Source organism: Mangifera indica, chromosome 14 (assembly GCF_011075055.1).
Source record: "Mangifera indica cultivar Alphonso chromosome 14, CATAS_Mindica_2.1, whole genome shotgun sequence".
Classification (NCBI taxonomy): Eukaryota; Viridiplantae; Streptophyta; class Magnoliopsida; order Sapindales; family Anacardiaceae; genus Mangifera; species Mangifera indica.
In genome coordinates, this window is record NC_058150.1 from 12,580,100 (window position 1) to 12,599,663 (window position 19,564).

Here is a 19,564-nt window from a genome sequence, read left to right on the forward strand (position 1 = left end):
CAAATGTAGTTAACTTTAACACTCTTTAGGTAAGTATGTAGAATTTTAGAAGATGATGGGTAATAATTTGAGAGACGAGTAAACTTTTGAGTGAGAATAAGTCCTTCAGTTTTAACATATTACCAACTTGCATAGATCAACGTGACAGGGAGAGTGTGCAGACAATTGCTACAAGGAGAGACAATGAGTTTTTATTCCATTTTAATTTGCTTGTTTGTCTAAAAGAAATCACTTAGTGGCCACCACAAAAGCAACCCTAAGTCATGTCCAACACTGAGTGAAGGGTCCCTCTTGTTTTCTGATTCAAAAGCCATGGAAGCAATATCTGTGGGATCCGATCCTCGTCTCTATTTTCAAGTCAAGTACTTGTTGTTTCATTCATTCATGTTAAATCCATGCTTCTTTCTAATACTTGTGTAATTTATGTAGGTGGGAAAGATAAAAATCAGTGAGGGAATAAAATGCTTGCAAGATTTGTACAATGGTACAAAAACAACTTGACCCCATAAAATGCTGGAATCCTTGATGAGTCCATAGCCTACCTTCAATCTCTTCAACGACAAGCACAGGTAACCTTACTGTCCGTCTTGTTTAAAACTGTTTTTGTGGCTTTGGTTTTCTATTCAAGTACACTTTTTTCAGATATTAGCTTCTGGGTTCTTGGATTGAGCTGAAATTGTTCAAATTTGAAGAACAAATATGCCACTTAGTGTTTCTTGGCCAATGTCTCCTTCCTTGCTAGTTTGACTTGGTTGCCTTAGATTTGTTTAAAGTGAGTGCATTCAGCTTAATTTTATATTTCTTTTATTGGGTATTAGGTCATAGAGTTTATGTATATTAATAGAAAATCATTGAACTAAAAGGACAAAATGACAATTTTAGAACTGCTCTAAATAAAGAGATTGTGTTCAATGCAAATTTGGAGAATTCATCATATTCCAAACAAAAAAAATAGTCAAATAATTAAGATGAATTCACTTTTATAGATTTAAATGGGAAGAAAATGACTTTGTGTAAACACTGTAAGACAAATCTTGTAGTAACAAGAGTGAAACCATATCTCTCATATATCTTTTAAAAATATGTCTTGGTTTGAGAGATTTACTTGGAGTAGCAAATAAAACAAAAGCGGAAAGTGTTATTAATCGAAAATTGAATGACTTTGAGTTTGTGCAAAAAATTATTAAGTATGGGCTAAACGGGATAAAAAATGGTATTCTTGATGTTTACAAACAAGAAAAGGATAAACTTTGTGGATATTTGGAAAAACTCCCATTTTGTTTTTCTTTAGCTTTTGATGTGTTTTTCACATGTTAGAAATTTTTTGATGTAGACTAACATTAATTATAGTTTTGGTTTCATAAAACCAGGTAATTAGATAGTTTAATGTCAATTTATAGATGAACGTGATCAATAAAAACATGTCTAATACACTTAAAAGTTATTGGTCTGGGTGAACTGTTTAGTGTGGATCTTCAGTTATTGAACCTTTAATAGGAAGATCTAGATAATTTCTTATAAATAAGCTAGATCTTCACTCCAAAACCTAATTTTTTTGATACGTTTACCCATTCAAAGCCTTAATAGAGAGGTTTCTGGAGTGGAAGACCTGTCATAACAAATTTTCAAGTTTCAAGTAATATTTTGAAAATCCTTGGTTTCAAAGATATGACTCAAACAGGTTTTTCTATATCTCTAATTATTAATTCTATGTTTAATTTAATATAAGAATTTAGTATTCTATATTCTATGCATGTTTGAATTAAATTATGTTCTTAATTAAAGTTTTACATCACAAACTTATTCGGCTATCAAAGTCCGATTTATTGATGATAGTTGAGAACAGAAGGCCTTGGTTATCTGTTTGGAAGAAATTATATTTGACACATATGAAACAATTCTTAAGCATTCGCTTGAGAAATTTATCATTGACAAAAAGATATGCTCTAGATATTTCAAAGACTTCAGCAGTGTTGAAATTAATACGATCAATGACATTTTTGAACGGGGTTCACTTCCTATCATTGGGAACTCTGTGCCAGTTATTTCTTTACTGGAGCATCTTGAGCATCATGTAATACAGGGTGGATGGCGACACATAATTTTAGATAAAGTGAGGAATCTTTTGGGCTATGTCAGGTCTTCAACAAATGGTAATAAGTTCCAATCTTCTGTTAAAAAAGGCTCTATCCATGGGCAAAAAAATCACTTCTCAAAGTTTTCCTACGGAGCATGAGAACGTGCATTTGCTTGGGTGTGTGATTGGATATAAAGAAGCATTTTGTGAATTGGAGCATATAGATACAAATTTAAACTCAATAAATTTTACAAAAGAGGATTGGGATAAGACAGTTGCATTGCACCGCCTTCTGAAAGTGGTAAAAGGTGCTCTCCATAGCTTGTATAAAGGCAAAAAAGCTGCACTCGTGCATCTCCAAGTGGTCTTTGACATTTATTTTAATTTGCTTCAATGGAAAAACAGTGATGATCATTATGTTCAAGGGATAGCATCAGGTTCAGGTGCATTTTGTGATCATTTGTGGAGCACTTGTCAAGTGATGAATGTAATTCTTGATCCACGTTACAAAATGGATGGCATAGAACAGTGGTTTAAAGAGAGTAATGGCAATGAGGCGGACACTTACCTTCAGCAAATCATTGAAGTTACTAGGAATGTTTATATTGAATATGCAAGGGGCATCAACTATGGTGATAGAGCTATCTCAAGTGCTTCACCTGAAGTGGAACTCAATAGCTATTTCAAGGATCCTAAAGTTCATTCTGGTGGAGAGTTTGACATTTTAATTTAGTTGTGTCTCAATTCCTTCACACATCCCACGCACACAAGGATTGCACGGGATTTTCTAATGGTGCCTAAATTTAGGGGATTTGATTGTCCCGTGGTGACAGACTAGTGTTGTTACAAACAAAACTTTGGTTGTCTTATTGAATATATTAAATTATCTCAAGCTTCTTGAAAGTTGAATCCCATTTAGTGATATTGACATGTTACTTCGAAAACAATTGAAAATTTGCCGCTGCATTTGGCAAATGTTAATTTGAAACACCTGAAATTTTGTGGTGCATATGTATTTATACAGCTCCATTTAAAGTTCTCATTGTTTAGTTTCTGATTACTTACTATGACTACGAACTCATTCTACTCATTTGGAGATTTAGAAACAAGAATTATCATCATAATGTTGATTATGTTTCCGAATAAAAAATCAAACCTTCAGTAAGAATCAAAGTGTATCAACTGAAGAGATGTGCATCTGTTCAATTGCTAAAACGGTACATTTTCAATGAGATGCTCTTCCAAAAATAGGCCTACGCCGCTATTAGCGTCAAGCACAGGATACTATTTAGTAAAACATGAAATAATAGTTTGCTTTGTGCTTACCAAATGACTTGGTATGACCCTCTAGGACTCTTACACCTGTTTTTGTAAGTAGAAGGCTTTTTCCCTTAGAGTTTGATTCAAACCGAGTGACGTTTGAACACTCTTTAGTTTAAGTTTAGTTTGAATAAAAAATGGTTTAATTAAAGTCTGGTTCGATTGTTAAGTTCAAAATTCAAAGGTCGATATGAGTTTATAATTTAAATTCATAGTTAGGATTTGTGGTTCGGATTCGTAGTTTGAGTTCATAGTTTATTAATAAAATAATATTATTTTATTTAATAATAGATAAAACAATATTATTTTGATTATTGTTTAACATAATTCGAATTGAATCATAAGTCAAATTTGAATCAAATTGAATTATCCACTCTACTCGCAAGTCAAATTGAATTAAATTCCAAAATGAGACTATCCTTTTTCGTTCGAAGTTGGTTTGAGTTCAATTAAACAAATTTGACTCGGGTTGCACTAGTTTTCAAGAATCCAGCCCACAATTTTGGCCATCCCTCCTATCCGATGTGAGTCAAATCGCCTTTCACAAACTTTTGTTTTCGGAGCCCCTATGTAAAAGTAATTATTACAAATATATTACCACAACTTAATATGTTTCTTTCAGTTGAATTTATAATTATTGATACTTTTGTTGTATTGTGAAGTGGGACAACATCTTTTAAAGCCCAAAAAAGGCTTGGACGAAAAGAAAGAATTAATTTCAAAATTATTTGAAGATAAATATTTTTTACCTCTATTGGTGTCTTAATAAATTCATGGATTATGCTATTAAAGAATAATACGAGTAAATAGTAAATTTCTTCAAGCTCCATATTAATAACAAATTTTAAAAACAATAATAAGAAATATTTAAATATGGTGATGAAAACTGATATATTCATTAATTATATTAAATTTTATTTTGCTATTTTTCTCAAGTACTAAATTTTGTCCCATAAACTTTTTATATTGAAAAAAAAAAAAGGACAATACTATGTGACATGTTATGTTGACTTAACAAAGATCTCAATACTAACAAGTTTAGTTTTAAATACCTGTTTAGTATATTTGATTTAATCCAAATCAATTATAACATGTTCTAATAATTTAATTATGGATTATTACTGCAATTTTAAATTATTTTAGTCTGAAGAACAAAATGCCACTAGGTGTCTCCTTCCTTGCTAGGTTTACATGGTTGCCTTAAATTAGTTGGTATATATCATTAAGGTTAATTTTATTTACCTTTTATTGGGAACTAGGTTATAGAGTTTATGCATATTAACAGGAAATCATTGAAACAGAAGAACAAAACCACAATTTTAGAACTACTCTAAATGAAGAGATGGTGTTGGATACAAATATAGAGAGTTCGTCATATTTTAGCCAAAGATTTAAAATAGATTTTGTACAACATTTCTATAAAGAAATTTATGATAATGAGGCAGACTTATACTTCAAGAAAATCTTTGATAGCGATATAAATATTTATAATAAATATTCCAAGGATGTCAACAAGATGGGGAGACAATGAGCATTATGGAAAGTAGTTTGCATCACCAAAATCAGAGCTTGAATCCTATTTGACAGATGCCAAGGTTCCTCCATATGAATAGTTCGATATACTAGATTGGTGGTGAGTCAACTCTCCAACTTATCCAACACTAATCAATACCTATTTCTAGGCCTTTTCTTCCTACACATTTTCATTATTCTTTGAGGAATGAAATTGAAAATATTAATAGTGGTGGGTTGGATGATGACTTAAAAAAAGCTTTGGTATGTACAAAAGTTTGGTTGCAAATATATAATGAAGTTGTTGAAATAAAAATCTATGTTTTATTTATCCTATTTAGTTCTTTCAATTCAATGTTTTCTGGAGCTCAAGTTTGGGTTTGGGCAGCAGGCCTCTTTAGCCATTGCAATTCCATTTCCTGCAAGTTTCAAGTGTGTTACATGGCTCTTCATGCATCTCTCTGTTAATTGTTTTCTTCTGCAGAACTGACCTTTATTTATTCTTTACTGTTTTCTCTTACTGTTGCTGTATTTTTCATGTATCTTTTTATTGCTGCTGTAGTAACTGTTACACATTCCTGATGAAATACATTATTTTACGAGGTTAATCAATAAATCTGCTGGTAAGACTCGAAGTAAATATATATTTATTTGTGTATTCAAAATAAATACATATAATAATGCTCAAAATTATTAGGAGACTTTGCAACCAGGCTATTACTCATGGACTCTTATTATCAGGGACCGGTTCGGTCTGTCCCTATGTCCGGTCCAGACTGCAATGGCCGGTCCAGACTTGAGTGGGTTTAGGCCTGTTTAACCAGCTTTATTAAGCTTATAATGGAAGTGAAAAATGCTTACAGGTAGTGAATTAGTTTGGTTCATTTGTGAGGAAAGAGATGGAAGCAATGTCCGTTGGATCTGATCCTCGTCTTTATTCTCTAGTTAAGTATTTGTTTTCTCATGTCAATCATGTTAAATCCATTTGTCTCTCTCTGATACCTGTTTAATTTCTGTTGGTGGGAAAGATAAAAATCAGTGAGAGAATCAAGCGTTTGCAAGATTTATTGCAATGGTACAAAAACAACTTCACCCCAGAAAATGCTGGAATCCTTCATGATTCCAAGGCATACCTTCAATCTCTTCAACGACAAATAACGGTAACCTTATATACTGTTCGTCATTGTTAATAACTTGGTCTTCTTATCATCACTATACTGGCTGTGTGGTTTTCGTTTTCTATTCAAGTACACTTGTTTCAAATATTAGCATCTGGGACCTTAGATTTTGAGCTGAAATTGTTCAGATCTGAAGAACAAAATGCCACTAAGTGTTTCTACTTGTTTAGACCAAATTAATAAGAAATATTCCCCTAGCAGTCATACCTTGCTGTCAAATCTGAAATTACGTAGTTACTTTTTATATTTTCTCTTTTACATTTGTTAAGGAACTTGAATCTTTAGCACAACAGGGTGGAGCAACTGTATCTTCCGATGTTAATGGAACATATCTGCAATGCGGACAGGTTTTTTTTCTTCCCCTTTATATTACTTGATCCTTGGAATTCTTGGTCAGTGTCTCCATTCTTGCTTTTAAACTTTATAAGTTTACTTCGTTGCCTTAAATGTGTTCCAAAGGAGTTAGTATCTCTCATTCAGCTTAATTTAATTTTTCTTTTATTGTGTATTAGGTATTAGAGTTTATGTATATTAACAGGAAATCATGGAAATAAAAGAACAAAATGGCAATTTTAGACCAATTCTAAATGAAGAGATGGTGCTGGATACAAATTTTTTGAATTCAACATGCTCTAAACAAAAAAGGTGGTCAAAGGATTGGAATAACTTTACTTTTTTAGGATTAAATCAGAAGGAATGAGTTCAGTGTAAACATTGCAACAAAGACATTATAGGAGCAAGCAAGAGTAATACCCAATATCTCATTTATCATTTAAAATTTTGCCCACTTTTGAGAAATCCAGATTGTGTAGTAGATAGAGTAAAAGATAGAAGTGTGATTAATCAAAAACTAAATGGCTTTGATTTGGTGCGAAAGATTATGAAGCATGGGCTAAATGGCATAATAGATTATATACTTGATGTTTACAAATTTGAGAAAGATAAGTTGTACAAATATTTAGATAAACTCCCAGGTCATTTTAATGTAACAATTGACTAGTTGAAGAGCCACCATGAAATTTGGTTTATGTCAGTCTGGTTTATTGATGATAGTTGGGAATCGAAGAAGAGAATTATTCATTTTGAAAATTATAATTGCAGATTGAGGAGACTTTTTGAAGAATTGGTTTCAGGATTGGAACACAGGTAAAAGAATATTGCCTATAGTTGTTGAATATTTTGGCTTTAATCGTGAATCAAAAGGTTAATGACTTTATTCGTGATTCAAAGGTTATTGAGCTTGAGAATTGGCTTAATGAAGGAGCTTTACTTTCTTTCATTGGAAAATATTGTCCATGTTATAGTTTTTTATATACACTTATGAATGATGTTATAGTTGAATCTAAAGTTATGTGTGAGCTATTGGAAAGTGATATTTTCATTGAAGTCAGGACCGTTAAAGACTACTGCACATCGAAACCAAGCAAATATTGGTTTGAATTAGCTGTAAAAAAGGCTGTATCCAAGGGTAAAAAGATATACAATCTTAGATGTTTTGATGATGACGACCTACTTGAGTGGGTAATGGGATGTAAAGAAGCAATTTGTGAACTAGAACTTATAGATTCTTATTTCAAGTCTCTCAGTTTTGATAAATTAACTAGACTGCACAGAGTGCTGGCATCATTACAAGGTATGAAAAATGAAGTTTCGAAACTGAGAGCTTCTGAATTTAAGTTGGCAAATGAGTGTTTCCCTATGGTTTATCACCTTTTTTTCTAAAATGCTACTGTTCAAAAAAAGTAAAAATCTTTTCTTTTGCTGGGTTGCATTATACTGCAGAGATATATTTGATGAATATTGTGACAACTCTGAGTTGGTTTTAGTAATCACAGTAATTCTAGATCCATGATTTGAAATGGATATTGTGGAACATCTCTGCAATGAAATTTATGATGATGAGGCAGACACACATTTGAAGAAAATGTTTGATGATGTTACAAATATTTACAGTGAATATGCAGAGGATGTCAACAGTTCTGAATCATTATGCTCTTCAAAACAAGGTGATGGTAGTTCTTCCATGGGAAGACCAAATGCATTTCCACAGAATGCGACTGATGTTGCTTCACTGAAATCAGAACTCAATCACTATTTGACAGATTCTAAGGTTCATCCACATGAAGAGTTTGATGTCCTGGAATGGTGGCATTACAATTCTCTAACTTATCCAACATTAGCTAGGATTGTTCGTGATTTCTTATCAATACCTATTTCTACTTGTTATACTAGTTTTTGTTCTTCTTTGTGGGATGACATTGATGGTATTTATATTACTGGTTTGGATGTCTGACTTAAAATGTGCTTGGGTCTGTACAAAAGTCTGGTTGAGTGACTCTGAAAATAAATAATGAAGTGTTGTTGAAAATTTATATTGTAATTTTGGTTTCCTATATACTAAATTTTACCCTTTTTAGTATAATAACTATGAAGTTAAAATTGAAATAAGAGATCAATATTTTATATTAAAAAATATATATATATATGATCAATGTGAGGATAGAAATTATCAATGTGGAGATACAAGTTACAAGCAAATGGTCATTTCATATAGTAACGTATTTGTATGGCCATGGCTGGAAATCATGAGAAAAGTAAAAATGTTGGTTCTGAATCAGGTTTTAATTGATCACAATGAAATAGTGAAGGCAGATTAGAAGAATTTGCAGCTGGCCACCTTGTTGCCACAACTGTTTCATCATTGCAATTCCATTTCCTACAGATCTCAAGTGTGTTACTAATTCGTATTCAGTCTCTCTCCCTGTTAATTATTTTGATCTGCGGAAATCACCTTTAATTATTCTGTACTGTTTTACTTTGTTGCTATAATTTCCATGTATCATTTTTATATCTTCAATATTTACTTTAAGTATCCTCCTATTCCCACCTTAGACTTGAAAATGTGGGCTAAAGACAGAAATAAAAGAAGTTATATTCCAATGGAGGAACTTTATTCAACTGATATTTATTAGCTTGTAATATGGAAGAAAGTAATAGCGGATTTAACAAAATCCGAATACAAATCCAATCAATTAATAAAGGTGTGAGTGAGGGCACACCGAACTCTCAATCAATTAATCCGAATACCAAACTCACTGAAACAAACAAAAGAAGACGCCGAACTCTCAAGCCTTTTAGCGGATCGAATTTCGGACCATTCGAAACCATAGTCCTTTTACATTCAACACGTTTTAATTTCGGGAGCGTTGTCCTCATACATAGCAGTCCCACAGTATGACATAAGTTAGACTTAGAGGAAGCCAAACATTGTACCGGATCGAATATCCGATTAGACGAAAGCCTTTTCCAAAATGGAACAACTGCACACAGAAGCCAACATCTTAGTTTAAAAAAAAGTCCTCTTTTTTCCTATAAATTAAAAGATGCAACTCATCTTGAACACACACCAACCAAAATGGCCATTGCAGAGAGTATCAAAGCTCTGTTTACTTCAATCATCACCTTCATCATTTCCCATATCTTTCACAGATCAGACCCGCCTCTGCCATCACAGACACCGCCTTCCTCTTCTATTGACATAGAATCGCAAGCAGTTCCTGCACCTCAACACAATGGCAACAACTTTCTGCAGCAGTGGAAAGATGTTGTTATGGCATTTTGCTTTACATCCGCACTTGAGATGGCTCTCATGTTTGCACAACTTCAATCCAGGTTCCCCGTTTCATTTCATATTTTCTCTTTCTCTATCTTTCTTATCTTTGTTATTCTGATAGTTGCAAACATCATTACCCAAGATTTCACAACCGTAACTCAAGTGTTGGAGCTAGTTTCAGTCATTCTTGTTGCCACAACCGTTGTTTTCACCATCACCATTCCATTTCCTCTGATCCTCAAGTGTATCACGTGGGCTCTGTACGCGATCTCCTTGTTAATTATTTTGATTTCCAAATATTACTTTTAATCACTTGTTATTTGTATCAACTTTCTCATTCAAGTTTCTTACCTCTCTGATGAGATGAGGGATACAGTCAGTGTATAATATATCCTCTGTGTTTTGTATTTGTCATAAGATGATGCAATAATATTTCCTTTGTTTGTTTCCATATAATAATTATTATATATTTTGCCATTCGTGGAGGCAGAGACTGAGACATGTGGAAATTATCAAGGGGAAAGAGCATATTATCTGAATTCGAATCCTAAATAGACAATGATATTTCGGATTCAAAGTCGGATGTCCACATGCATTGAGTTTTGGCATGAGGCGTATAAATAAGAAATAAATAAATTACTAATAAATAAACAAAATATCACCAGGAAAACTTTATTGATTCGTTTTTTACCATATCAAAATATTTAATTTCTCATCACCATGTCGCTTAACTATTTTTGAATAATAATCAATATTGATATAATTACAAAACTCATTATAATTTGTACTCTGACTAATAAACTACTTACCTTTAGACAAAAACAATTTATGCATAACTTTCTTCTGTTAGAACTACCAGAACTTAACTTGGGTTTTGAACTTTGTGCCCTTCTTTTATATTTATTTTTATAAATATTATATATTTTTAATATAAATTCTTTAATATCATCTATATAATTAATAACGTTAGTAATTAATAAATTATCATTAATAACATTTAATAAATTTTTTACTTCTAATATATTTGTCCTAAGACCTACGATAGTGGCTGTGACATAAAATAAAAGAATTCTATTTCAATATTTTTTAAATTTCTATTCCATTTGTTTAAATATATTTTTGGAAAGTATTATGATGCTTATAATATTTAAAAAATCACTAATTTCGAACCAACTATACAATATTAAATAAGTAGGATTGTACACACATGAACATTGGTTTGTTGTTGTCTTCAATGGCTTGAACTTGTTCATTATAGTCATAACAATCTTTTAATCATGATTTATCAAAAAAATAGGATTTTTTGAATGCTTTGGTTGGGTATTGAAGAACTATGTTACATGTATTTCATATTTTTTGTATGTTTTTAATATAAGGTATCTTGAATTTTACCTAATTTTAACATTTGTTTTTAATTTTTTTCTTTTTAACCCTATTAACTCACACAATTCATGATATGCTTATATCTATGGTGGGGATGATAAAATGTATACAGTGACATGTCTAATTATTAATATCCCATCTTTAGTCATGCTCAAACTATTGTGAGCTATTAAATTAATAATATGATATGCACATTTAATAGAAAATAATCTTCTTTAAATGGAACTTTGCCATTATTTTTTGCATTATAAAAAGTCATTGTAAAAATAAAATTATTAATTTTATATTCATAAAAGATATTTGTTAATGTTTGATAAATTACAAGAGCATTATACAAATATTCTAAATTTATAAATGTAATTATTATTTTTTTTGCACAACTGCCAGTTAGAATCATTGTAATAAGTAGTTGCACATAAGTATTATATGTCTTGATTTGTAGTTGTGTATAAATCTGAAGTTATTGAAATTACAACATTAGAATTACAAAGTTCTCCAATAACTTTTAATTTCATTAATTGATAATTTCTAAGAATGTTTGATCTCAGAGTAGACCTAAAAATTCTTTTAAATATGGATTGAATACTATTTTGTATCATTCATTCTAATATTTCATCTTCAGCATAAGAAAAAGGTTGGTCAAAAACATCAACATATCTGGTTAGGTAGTCTTATATTTTTATTTAATCATACATGAAAATGGGTATTTCTCTCATGTACCCAGAACAGCTCAGACCTCCTGTTGCACTAGTGTCGAAACCAATGGATTTTGATCTGGTGAAGGTAATTTGTTGTTGCCTCCTGAGCTTATGTGAAATTTTTTTTACAATAATCTATAATACGTCTACAAAGATACCCCTTGCTACCTAACTTGCATATGTGAAACATAAACCGTAATATTTGCACACTGTTTGGTGAATTACTCTTCCTTCAATCATTTATTGTATTTGGTCAAAGTGATCTCACACCATAAACCTTTACTTTCTTTTTCTTTCAGTCAAACCTATGGTTGTCCCACTTTTACCAGTTGATGCTCATCCTGTTCCACATAAATTATCAATAATATCATTAGTACTAGTATTATAATATTTAAATGGATTGAAATCATTTGACTATGGATCCCTTTGTAAAATATATTGATAAAATTGAAATGAAAACAAAATTAAAAACGCAAAGAAATATTGTTTACGAATTAAAAGACTTTCAAAATGAGAAATTGATGAAAGAATATAAGATTGAAAAGAATGAAAAATTGAGTAATTGAGAGTGTGAGTGTATATGAATTTCGGGAGGGGAACGAAGGATTTATATAGGGAAAGTTTTGAAGGAAAAACCAAAACAAAAAAAAATCTTTTTTTTTTAAGGCCAATGGCTCCATTGGCCTAGGATAGCAAAAGCCAGAACAGCTTCTACTAGAATGGCTTCTGCTGCTTTTTAAAAATTCGAAAAAAAAATTATTTATTTTTTAGGTAGTGCCATGCGGGTTGGGTCAACCCAAGGTACGACTTGAAAGACTTATAAGCATGGCACGACCCACCATAATAATACGTTTCAGGCTAGCTTGGTCCATTTGACATCTGTAGATCTTATAATAGTAGGGAAAATTGGTTAGAAATTAGTGAATGAAATATTTAAATATTAATTGTACGAATTGCATTAATTAGTGTGAACTGGGAAAACATATTGGCAATAGAAACTGAGCTTTAATTTAATGTTTGCAAGATATGGTATAATGGTACAGAAACAACTTGACCCTAGAAAATGTTGGAATCCTTGATGAATCCATAGCCTACCTTCAGTCTCTTCAACGACAAGCACATGTAACGTTACCTACTGTCCGTCATGTTCAAAACTGGTATTATGGTTTTGGTTTCTATTTAAGTACACTTATTTCAAATATTAGCATATGGTTCCTTGGATTGAGCTAAAATAGTTTAAATCCATAGAACAAAATGCCACTAAGTGTTTCTTCTCAAGTGTCTCCCTCCTAACTTGGTTTATCTCTCGTTCAACTTAATTTTATTTGTCTTTTTGTTAGGTATTAGGTGATAGTGTTAATGTATATTAACAGAAAATAATCAAAATAAATGAACAAAATGACAAATCTAGATCTACTCTAGATGAAAAGATGGTGTTGGATATAAATTTGTAGAATTCATTATATTCTAGAAAAAAAAGATGATCAAATGATTGGAACGATTTCACTTTTTTATGCTCAAATTAGAAGGATTGGGTTCATTGTAAATATTATAAGAAATACCTTGTAGGAATAAGTAAAAGAGAAACTATACATCTCAACATCATTTAAAAAGATGCATTGGTTTGACAAATTACGGTGTAGTAGACAAAGCAAATGGTGGTGGGTTAATTCTCCAACTTATCCAACATTAACTATGATGGCTCATAACTTCTTGTCAATACATATTTCTAGGCCTTTTCTTCCAACAAATTTTGATTATTCTTTGAGGAATGAAATTGATTATTCTTCTTGTCAATCTCCCTCATCACTATTTTGATACGTATAGCTTGTTTTTAATTACTTTTTACTGTTTTATCTTCTTTTTGTTGCAATTGTAGTGATATGGCATCGGAAATATGAATAAAGAGTTGAAGATATGCTCATGCACTCATGAATGTTTGGGTCATTATCATGTAACAGGAAAAAGAAAGACATCTCAGTTCGCATAGTAGAATGAAAGGTAGAGTGGATTACAGGGATAACAATATTAGGAGTATGAATTTTTTTTTTAAATAGAAATAAACAAATTTGTTTAGTTTTTTTCTTTTCAATGAATCATACTTTACTATTTCTAAAAGTTCAATTAGAAAATTTAAAAGTCCAATCTATTCAGTAAAAATCAAAATTATATCTTTAATAGAAAATATGTGATAGTTTATATTATCCCTTTAGATTATATCCATGCAATTAAATTTTGAATTCAAAGTTGGATATCTGCATGGAATTTTGGGACATTGACTTGGAGTTGAAGTCTTTTTATGTTAATTACTTTTGCATTATCTTCCTTTTTTTCTGGTTGAAAACTGCTTGAGAGTTATCTTATTGTTATTGTAATTTTCATGTATTTCTTATTGTTAGATTGATGTAATAGTTTTCACATTATTTCAGGGAGTACATTATTCCACTACCATAATTAATAAATCCATAGTCATATATAAAAATGACACCTTGATTTATGTTAACAGTAGTTTATTTATTTTTATTGTTGTGATCTATGTTGTCATACGATAAAACTCCCCTTTGATCGAACTTATAAGAATCAACATTTGGGATATGACTAATTAGTGACAAACTACAAGAATAATGATTGGACATGTAATCTATCCACCAATCATTTTCCTATTCTCTTATGTGTATATAAGGAAAGCAATTGACTTATATGAAATCGAGATCATGATATCAATGTCATCATTCTGTTTTTGTATGATCAAAATAGGAATAAATATTTAAAATCATATTAAATTTATAAATATTAAGATATAATATTTGCATGTAATTATATCACTTTGTCTTATAAATATTCAATCTAAGAATCAAGGATTGAAAGAGAGACACAATACTTTCTTGTATTTGCATTGTCGGAATACTTTCACAAAAATATATACATAACTTTAGGTGTAAACCCTGAACAGTGTATCAAACCATATTAAAAACTTTTTGTGTCTAATTTATTTATGTATTTACTCTCATTTTCATAATCAAATTCAATTGTTAATGTAATATATAGCAAAATTATTTAGTTAATTTTAATTGTCATTATCATAATATTTCTTTCATAAGACGTTGTATTGTGTACTTTCATTTGTTGATAAAAAAAATCTTATTGACAATTTGACATTAAAGGATGGCTTGTCGTTGAAAATACTTGCCTATTGTCAGTCTCTCATATATTTGTCTTCCCAAATGTCTGTGAAAGATAGAATAGAAAAGTTTTAATTGATTGCGTTTTCAATGCAACTGACTTTGACCATATATTGTCACTACCCTAGGATCATTTGTTCCTACAATCGAAAATCAATTAACCTTGACAACTGAAACATACTAGCCAACATCCTCTACCGTTTGTACAACCATATATAGCAATTTGTGACTCCACTAATGTTATCCAACAAATATATGACAGTTGCCCCCAATAGTGCAAACATTGTCAAAAGACCTAATTCCCTCAAAAGTTTACGTCGTAATGGGAACACCAATTTTTCACATAGTTACCATTTGTTCTTTTTACGATGAGGACAAAGTGTCTTTAGATAGAAGATTTCGAACTCACTCTAATTCATATAAAACTCTTTTATATATTGAGACAAATTTGTCTAATCTTATTTTAACAGGCATGGTTGTAGAACCCTTAACATATTGGCTAATTTCATACACTCTCTAAATAATGGGTATTTTAATTAATAGTTCTTTTATACATTTATTAGTTTGGCTATAATTCTATCAAATTTTTAGTTTGATTATTTCTTTCAAATAAATAAATTTGATTAATGAGTATTTTCATTTTTTTAATTTTTATATTTTATTTAATGTATATTTCTTGCCCACCCTCTTTGAATATGATACAAACAATTTCATTAAACCCACTTGTGTAAAATTCTTACATTGACTCTTTGAATACAATATGGGCCTTGGGACCATACTCTACAACATCGTTTTTAAGACTAGATTGGATCGATTAATCCAACCAATTAAACCATCAATCGATTAAATCACGTATAAAATTATGTTTGATTTAATTAATATAAAAAATTATTTTTTTCAAAAACTTATTAAGAAAACTTAAATAAAAACTTTATTTATTATATTTAAATATATATATAATTATTTTAATGTTAAATAAGTTAAATTATATAAAATTTTTTAGTAATTAACCAATTTGATCATTGATCAACCGATTTAACCAGTAAATAGATCAAATTGTTTCTTCACTAGGTTGATATCTAATTCGATTATAAATGCATTGTTCTACATATGCTGCAAGCCCTTATTATTAAGGCCCGGATCAACCTGTCCCTAAGATCCGGCCCGGATTGAACTGGTCCCCGTTTCATCAGCTTTATAAAGCTTATGATTGCAGGTAAAAATGGTTAGAAACTGGCGAATGAAATATTTAAAAATAGGCCAAAGGACTATTTTCCACCTAAGGTTTACTTTTTCTGCCGATTGCCACCCGTTAACTTTGAAAAACCCATTTACGTACCCATAGACTGTTTAAAAAAACAGATTCAAGGGCAAAATTATCATTTTATCCGTAATATTAAAAATAAATTAAAATTTAATCCTCGTTTCCCTCCCTAACCCCTAAAAACTAACTATTTCCCCCTAGGCCAAGTTTTGAAAAATAACATTCCCCCCCTAGGGTTTAGTTTGCAATCCTTGACACCAAATCTGGAGCCATCGCCGATGACGAAGCTTCCCGACACACCACCATGCTCCGACGACCTCTCTTCTCTCCTCTGGAACGTCGATCGACCTAGATCTGGAGAAGACGAGGACTTGAAATTGACGAAGCTCTTCGTCTTCCCAGATGAAGACAACGACCTCGTCTCCGTCTGGGAAGACGAAGAGCTTCGTCCTAGACGAAGAGCTTCGTCCTAGACGAAGAGCTTCGTCAATTTCAAGTCCTCGTCTTCTTTAGATCTGGGTTGATCGACGTTCCAGAGGAGAGAAGAGAGGCCGTCGGAGCATGGTGGTATGTCGGGAAGGCTTCGTCGTTGACAATGGCTCTGGATTTGGTGTCGGGGATTGAAAATTAAACCCTAGGGGGAGAAACACTATTTTTCAAAACTTAGCCTAGGGGGAAATAGTTTGTTTTTAGGGGTTAGGGGAGAAAAAAAGATAAAATTTTAAGGAGTTAGGGTTCCGTTAAATTTAACTGCTCATAGGTAAGTATTTAGTATTTTCATAGTTAAAAGGGGGAAACTTGAGAATGCAGCATACCTTGGGTGGGAAATAGTCCTTTGGCCTTAAAAATATATTAATTATACAACTTGCATTAATCAGCGTGAACTGGGAGAATGTGCTGGTAATACTAACAGAGGGTGAGTTTATTTCAAATTTTAAATCGCTTCTACAAAAGCCCAACGAAGTAACCCTAATTACTGTACTTACACTGAAGGGTATCTCTGTTTTTCTTATTCAAAAGCCATGGAAGCAATATCCGTTGGATCTGATCCTCGTCTTTATTTTCAAGTTAAGTATATGTTTTCTCAGTCATTCGTGTTAAATCTATACATCTCTCTGATATATGTGTAATTTCTGTAGGTGGGAAAGATAAAAATCAGTGAGGGAATGAAATGTTTGCAAGAATTAGTACAATGGTACCAAAGCAACTTCACCCCAGAAAATGCTGCAATCCTTGATGAATCCATGACCTACCTTCAATCTCTTCAACGACAAGTACAGGTAACCTTTCTTACTGTCCGTCATGTTTAAAACCGGTTTTGGTTTTCTATTCAAGTACGCTTATTTCAAACATTAGCATCCGGGTCCTTAAGTTGAGCTGAAACTATTCAAACCTGAAGAACAAAATGCCACTAAGTGTTTCTTGGCCAATGTCTCCTTCCTTGCCGGATTGTCTTAAATGTGTTTCAATGGAGTTGCTTGATTTTATAATTTCTTTATTGGGTATTAAGTCATAGAGTTTATGCATATTAACAGGAAACCATTGAAATAAAACAACAAAATGACAAATTTACAACTACTCTAAACGAAGAGCTGGTGCTGGATGCAAATTTGGAGAATTCATCGGGATTCAAACGAAAAAGGTGTTCGAATGATTGGGAAAACTTCATTTTTGTGGACTCAAATGGGGAGGAAAGGGCTCAGTGTAAATATTGTAAGAGAGACATAGTAGTATCAAGTAAGAGTGAAACCAGATTTCTCATATGTCATTTACAAATATTCCCTAATTTGAGGAATCCAAATGGAGGAGCAAATAAAGCAAAAGAGGAATGTGTGGTTGATCGAGAATTGAATGGCTTTGATGTGATACGAAAGATTATTAAGTATGGGCTAAACGGGATTAAGAATGGTATAGTTGATGTTTACAAACAAGAAAAAGATGAACTTCGTGGATATTTAGAAAAAATCCCATCTCGTTTTACTTTAGCTTTTGAGGTGTTGTCCACTAGGGACCGTTCCCTTTCATATTTGGCTATCAAAGTTGGATTTATTGATGATAGTTGGAAACAAAAGGCTAGGATAATATGTTTAGAAGAAGTTATTTTAGGTTCATATGAAAAAATTTTGAAGCGTTCGCTTGAGAATTTTAACATTGACAAAAAGATATGCTTCGTTCATTTCAGCTATTTCAGCAGTGCTAGAATTGAAGTGATCAATGACATTTTTGAACGAGGATCAATTCCAATCATTGGGAACTTTGTGCCAGTTTTTCCTTTACTAGAGCATCTTGAACATCATGTATTATGGGGTGCATGGCGACACAAAATTTTAGATAAAGTGAGAAGACTTGTGGGCTATGTCAGGTCTTCAACAAATGGTAATAAGTTCCAATCTTCTGTTAAAAACGCTCTATCCATGGGCAAAAAAATTACCTCTCAAAATTTTCCTCCTGAACCATATGAGAATGTGTATTTGCTTGAGTGGGTTATTGGATATAAAGAAGCACTTTTTGAACTGGGGCATATAGATACAAATTGCAATTCAATAAATTTTACGAAGGAGGATTGGGATAAGACAATTGCATTGCATAGCATTCTGAAAGTGGTAAAAGGTGCTTTTCGTAGCTTGTATAATTGCAAAATTATCACTGCACTTTTGCATTTCCAAGTGGTCTGTCACATTTATTTTAATCTGCTTCAATGGAAAAACAGTGATGATCATTATGTTCAAGAGATAGCATCAGGGCTTGGTGAATTTTGTGATCAATTGTGGAACAATTGTAAGATTTTAGTGATGAATGTAATTGTTGATCCGTGTTTCAAAATGGATGGCATAGAACAGTGGTTCAAAGAGAGTTATGGCAATGAGGCAGACACTTACCTTCAGCAAATCATTGAAGTTACTACGAATGTTTATATTGAATATGCAAGGGGTATCAACTATGGTGATAGAGCTATCTCAAATGCTTCACCAGAAGCAGAACTCAATAGCTATTTCAAAGATCCTAAAGTTGATTCTGGTGAAGAGTTTGACATTTTAACTTGGTGGCGTCTCAATGCCTCTGCTTATCCCACACTTGCAAGGATTGCACGAGATTTTCTGCCAATGCCTAAATTTACAGAATTTGGTTATTCTGTGGTGACAGACGATGAACCAATTATGATGAATCCAGACTTGGATGATTATCTAAAACTAGTTATGTTACAAACAAAACTTTGGTTGTCTTATTGAATATATGAAATTAAGTTTCTGTAGCCTCTTGAAAGTTGAATCCCCTTACTAATTGGAAACACCTGAAATTTTGCAGTGCATGTGTTTATACAGCTCCATTTAGAGTT

General features: G+C 31.8%; 2 protein-coding genes across 13 annotated transcripts; both read left to right on the forward strand.

Moving 5' to 3' along the window:
- The first annotated feature begins 332 nt into the window (after window positions 1-332).
- Window positions 333-8,915, forward strand: LOC123196234 (zinc finger BED domain-containing protein RICESLEEPER 2-like). Of its 12 annotated transcripts, none has more exons than XM_044610172.1 (4): window positions 413-569; window positions 6,357-6,434; window positions 7,189-7,233; window positions 8,041-8,459. In XM_044610172.1, exons 2-4 carry the CDS (start codon window positions 6,403-6,405, stop codon window positions 8,378-8,380), a joined length of 417 nt encoding a protein of 138 aa, XP_044466107.1. In that variant the 5' UTR covers window positions 413-569; window positions 6,357-6,402; the 3' UTR covers window positions 8,381-8,459. The 12 variants fall into 12 exon arrangements, 11 of the variants coding, with proteins under 11 accessions (XP_044466104.1, XP_044466107.1, XP_044466110.1 ...); XM_044610177.1 differs by lacking the exons at window positions 413-569; window positions 7,189-7,233; window positions 8,041-8,459 and adding exons at window positions 5,666-5,853; window positions 5,938-6,069; window positions 8,706-8,915 and having other exon boundaries at window positions 6,381-6,434; XM_044610176.1 differs by lacking the exons at window positions 413-569; window positions 7,189-7,233; window positions 8,041-8,459 and adding exons at window positions 5,680-5,853; window positions 5,938-6,069; window positions 8,706-8,902.
- An 8,159-nt stretch (window positions 8,916-17,074) lies between these two features.
- LOC123195737 (zinc finger BED domain-containing protein RICESLEEPER 1-like) lies at window positions 17,075-19,480 on the forward strand. The gene is made up of 4 exons (XM_044609558.1): window positions 17,075-17,143; window positions 17,248-17,294; window positions 17,367-17,507; window positions 17,763-19,480. The coding sequence occupies exons 2-4, from the start codon at window positions 17,250-17,252 to the stop codon at window positions 19,455-19,457; spliced, it is 1,881 nt and encodes a 626-aa protein (XP_044465493.1). The 5' UTR covers window positions 17,075-17,143; window positions 17,248-17,249; the 3' UTR covers window positions 19,458-19,480.
- Window positions 19,481-19,564: the final 84 nt, after the last annotated feature.

Excerpts from the sequence above, each read along its gene's own strand:
- LOC123195737 (XM_044609558.1), top strand. The coding sequence starts at position 17,250 with ATGGAAGCAATATCCGTTGGATCTGATCCTCGTCTTTATTTTCAA. Across the intron at positions 17,295-17,366 it reads ATCCTCGTCTTTATTTTCAA|GTGGGAAAGATAAAAATCAG; the intron begins GTTAAGTATATG and ends TAATTTCTGTAG. Across the intron at positions 17,508-17,762 it reads CTCTTCAACGACAAGTACAG|GAAACCATTGAAATAAAACA; the intron begins GTAACCTTTCTT and ends GCATATTAACAG.
- LOC123196234 (XM_044610169.1), top strand. The coding sequence starts at position 2,133 with ATGTCAGGTCTTCAACAAATGGTAATAAGTTCCAATCTTCTGTTAAAA.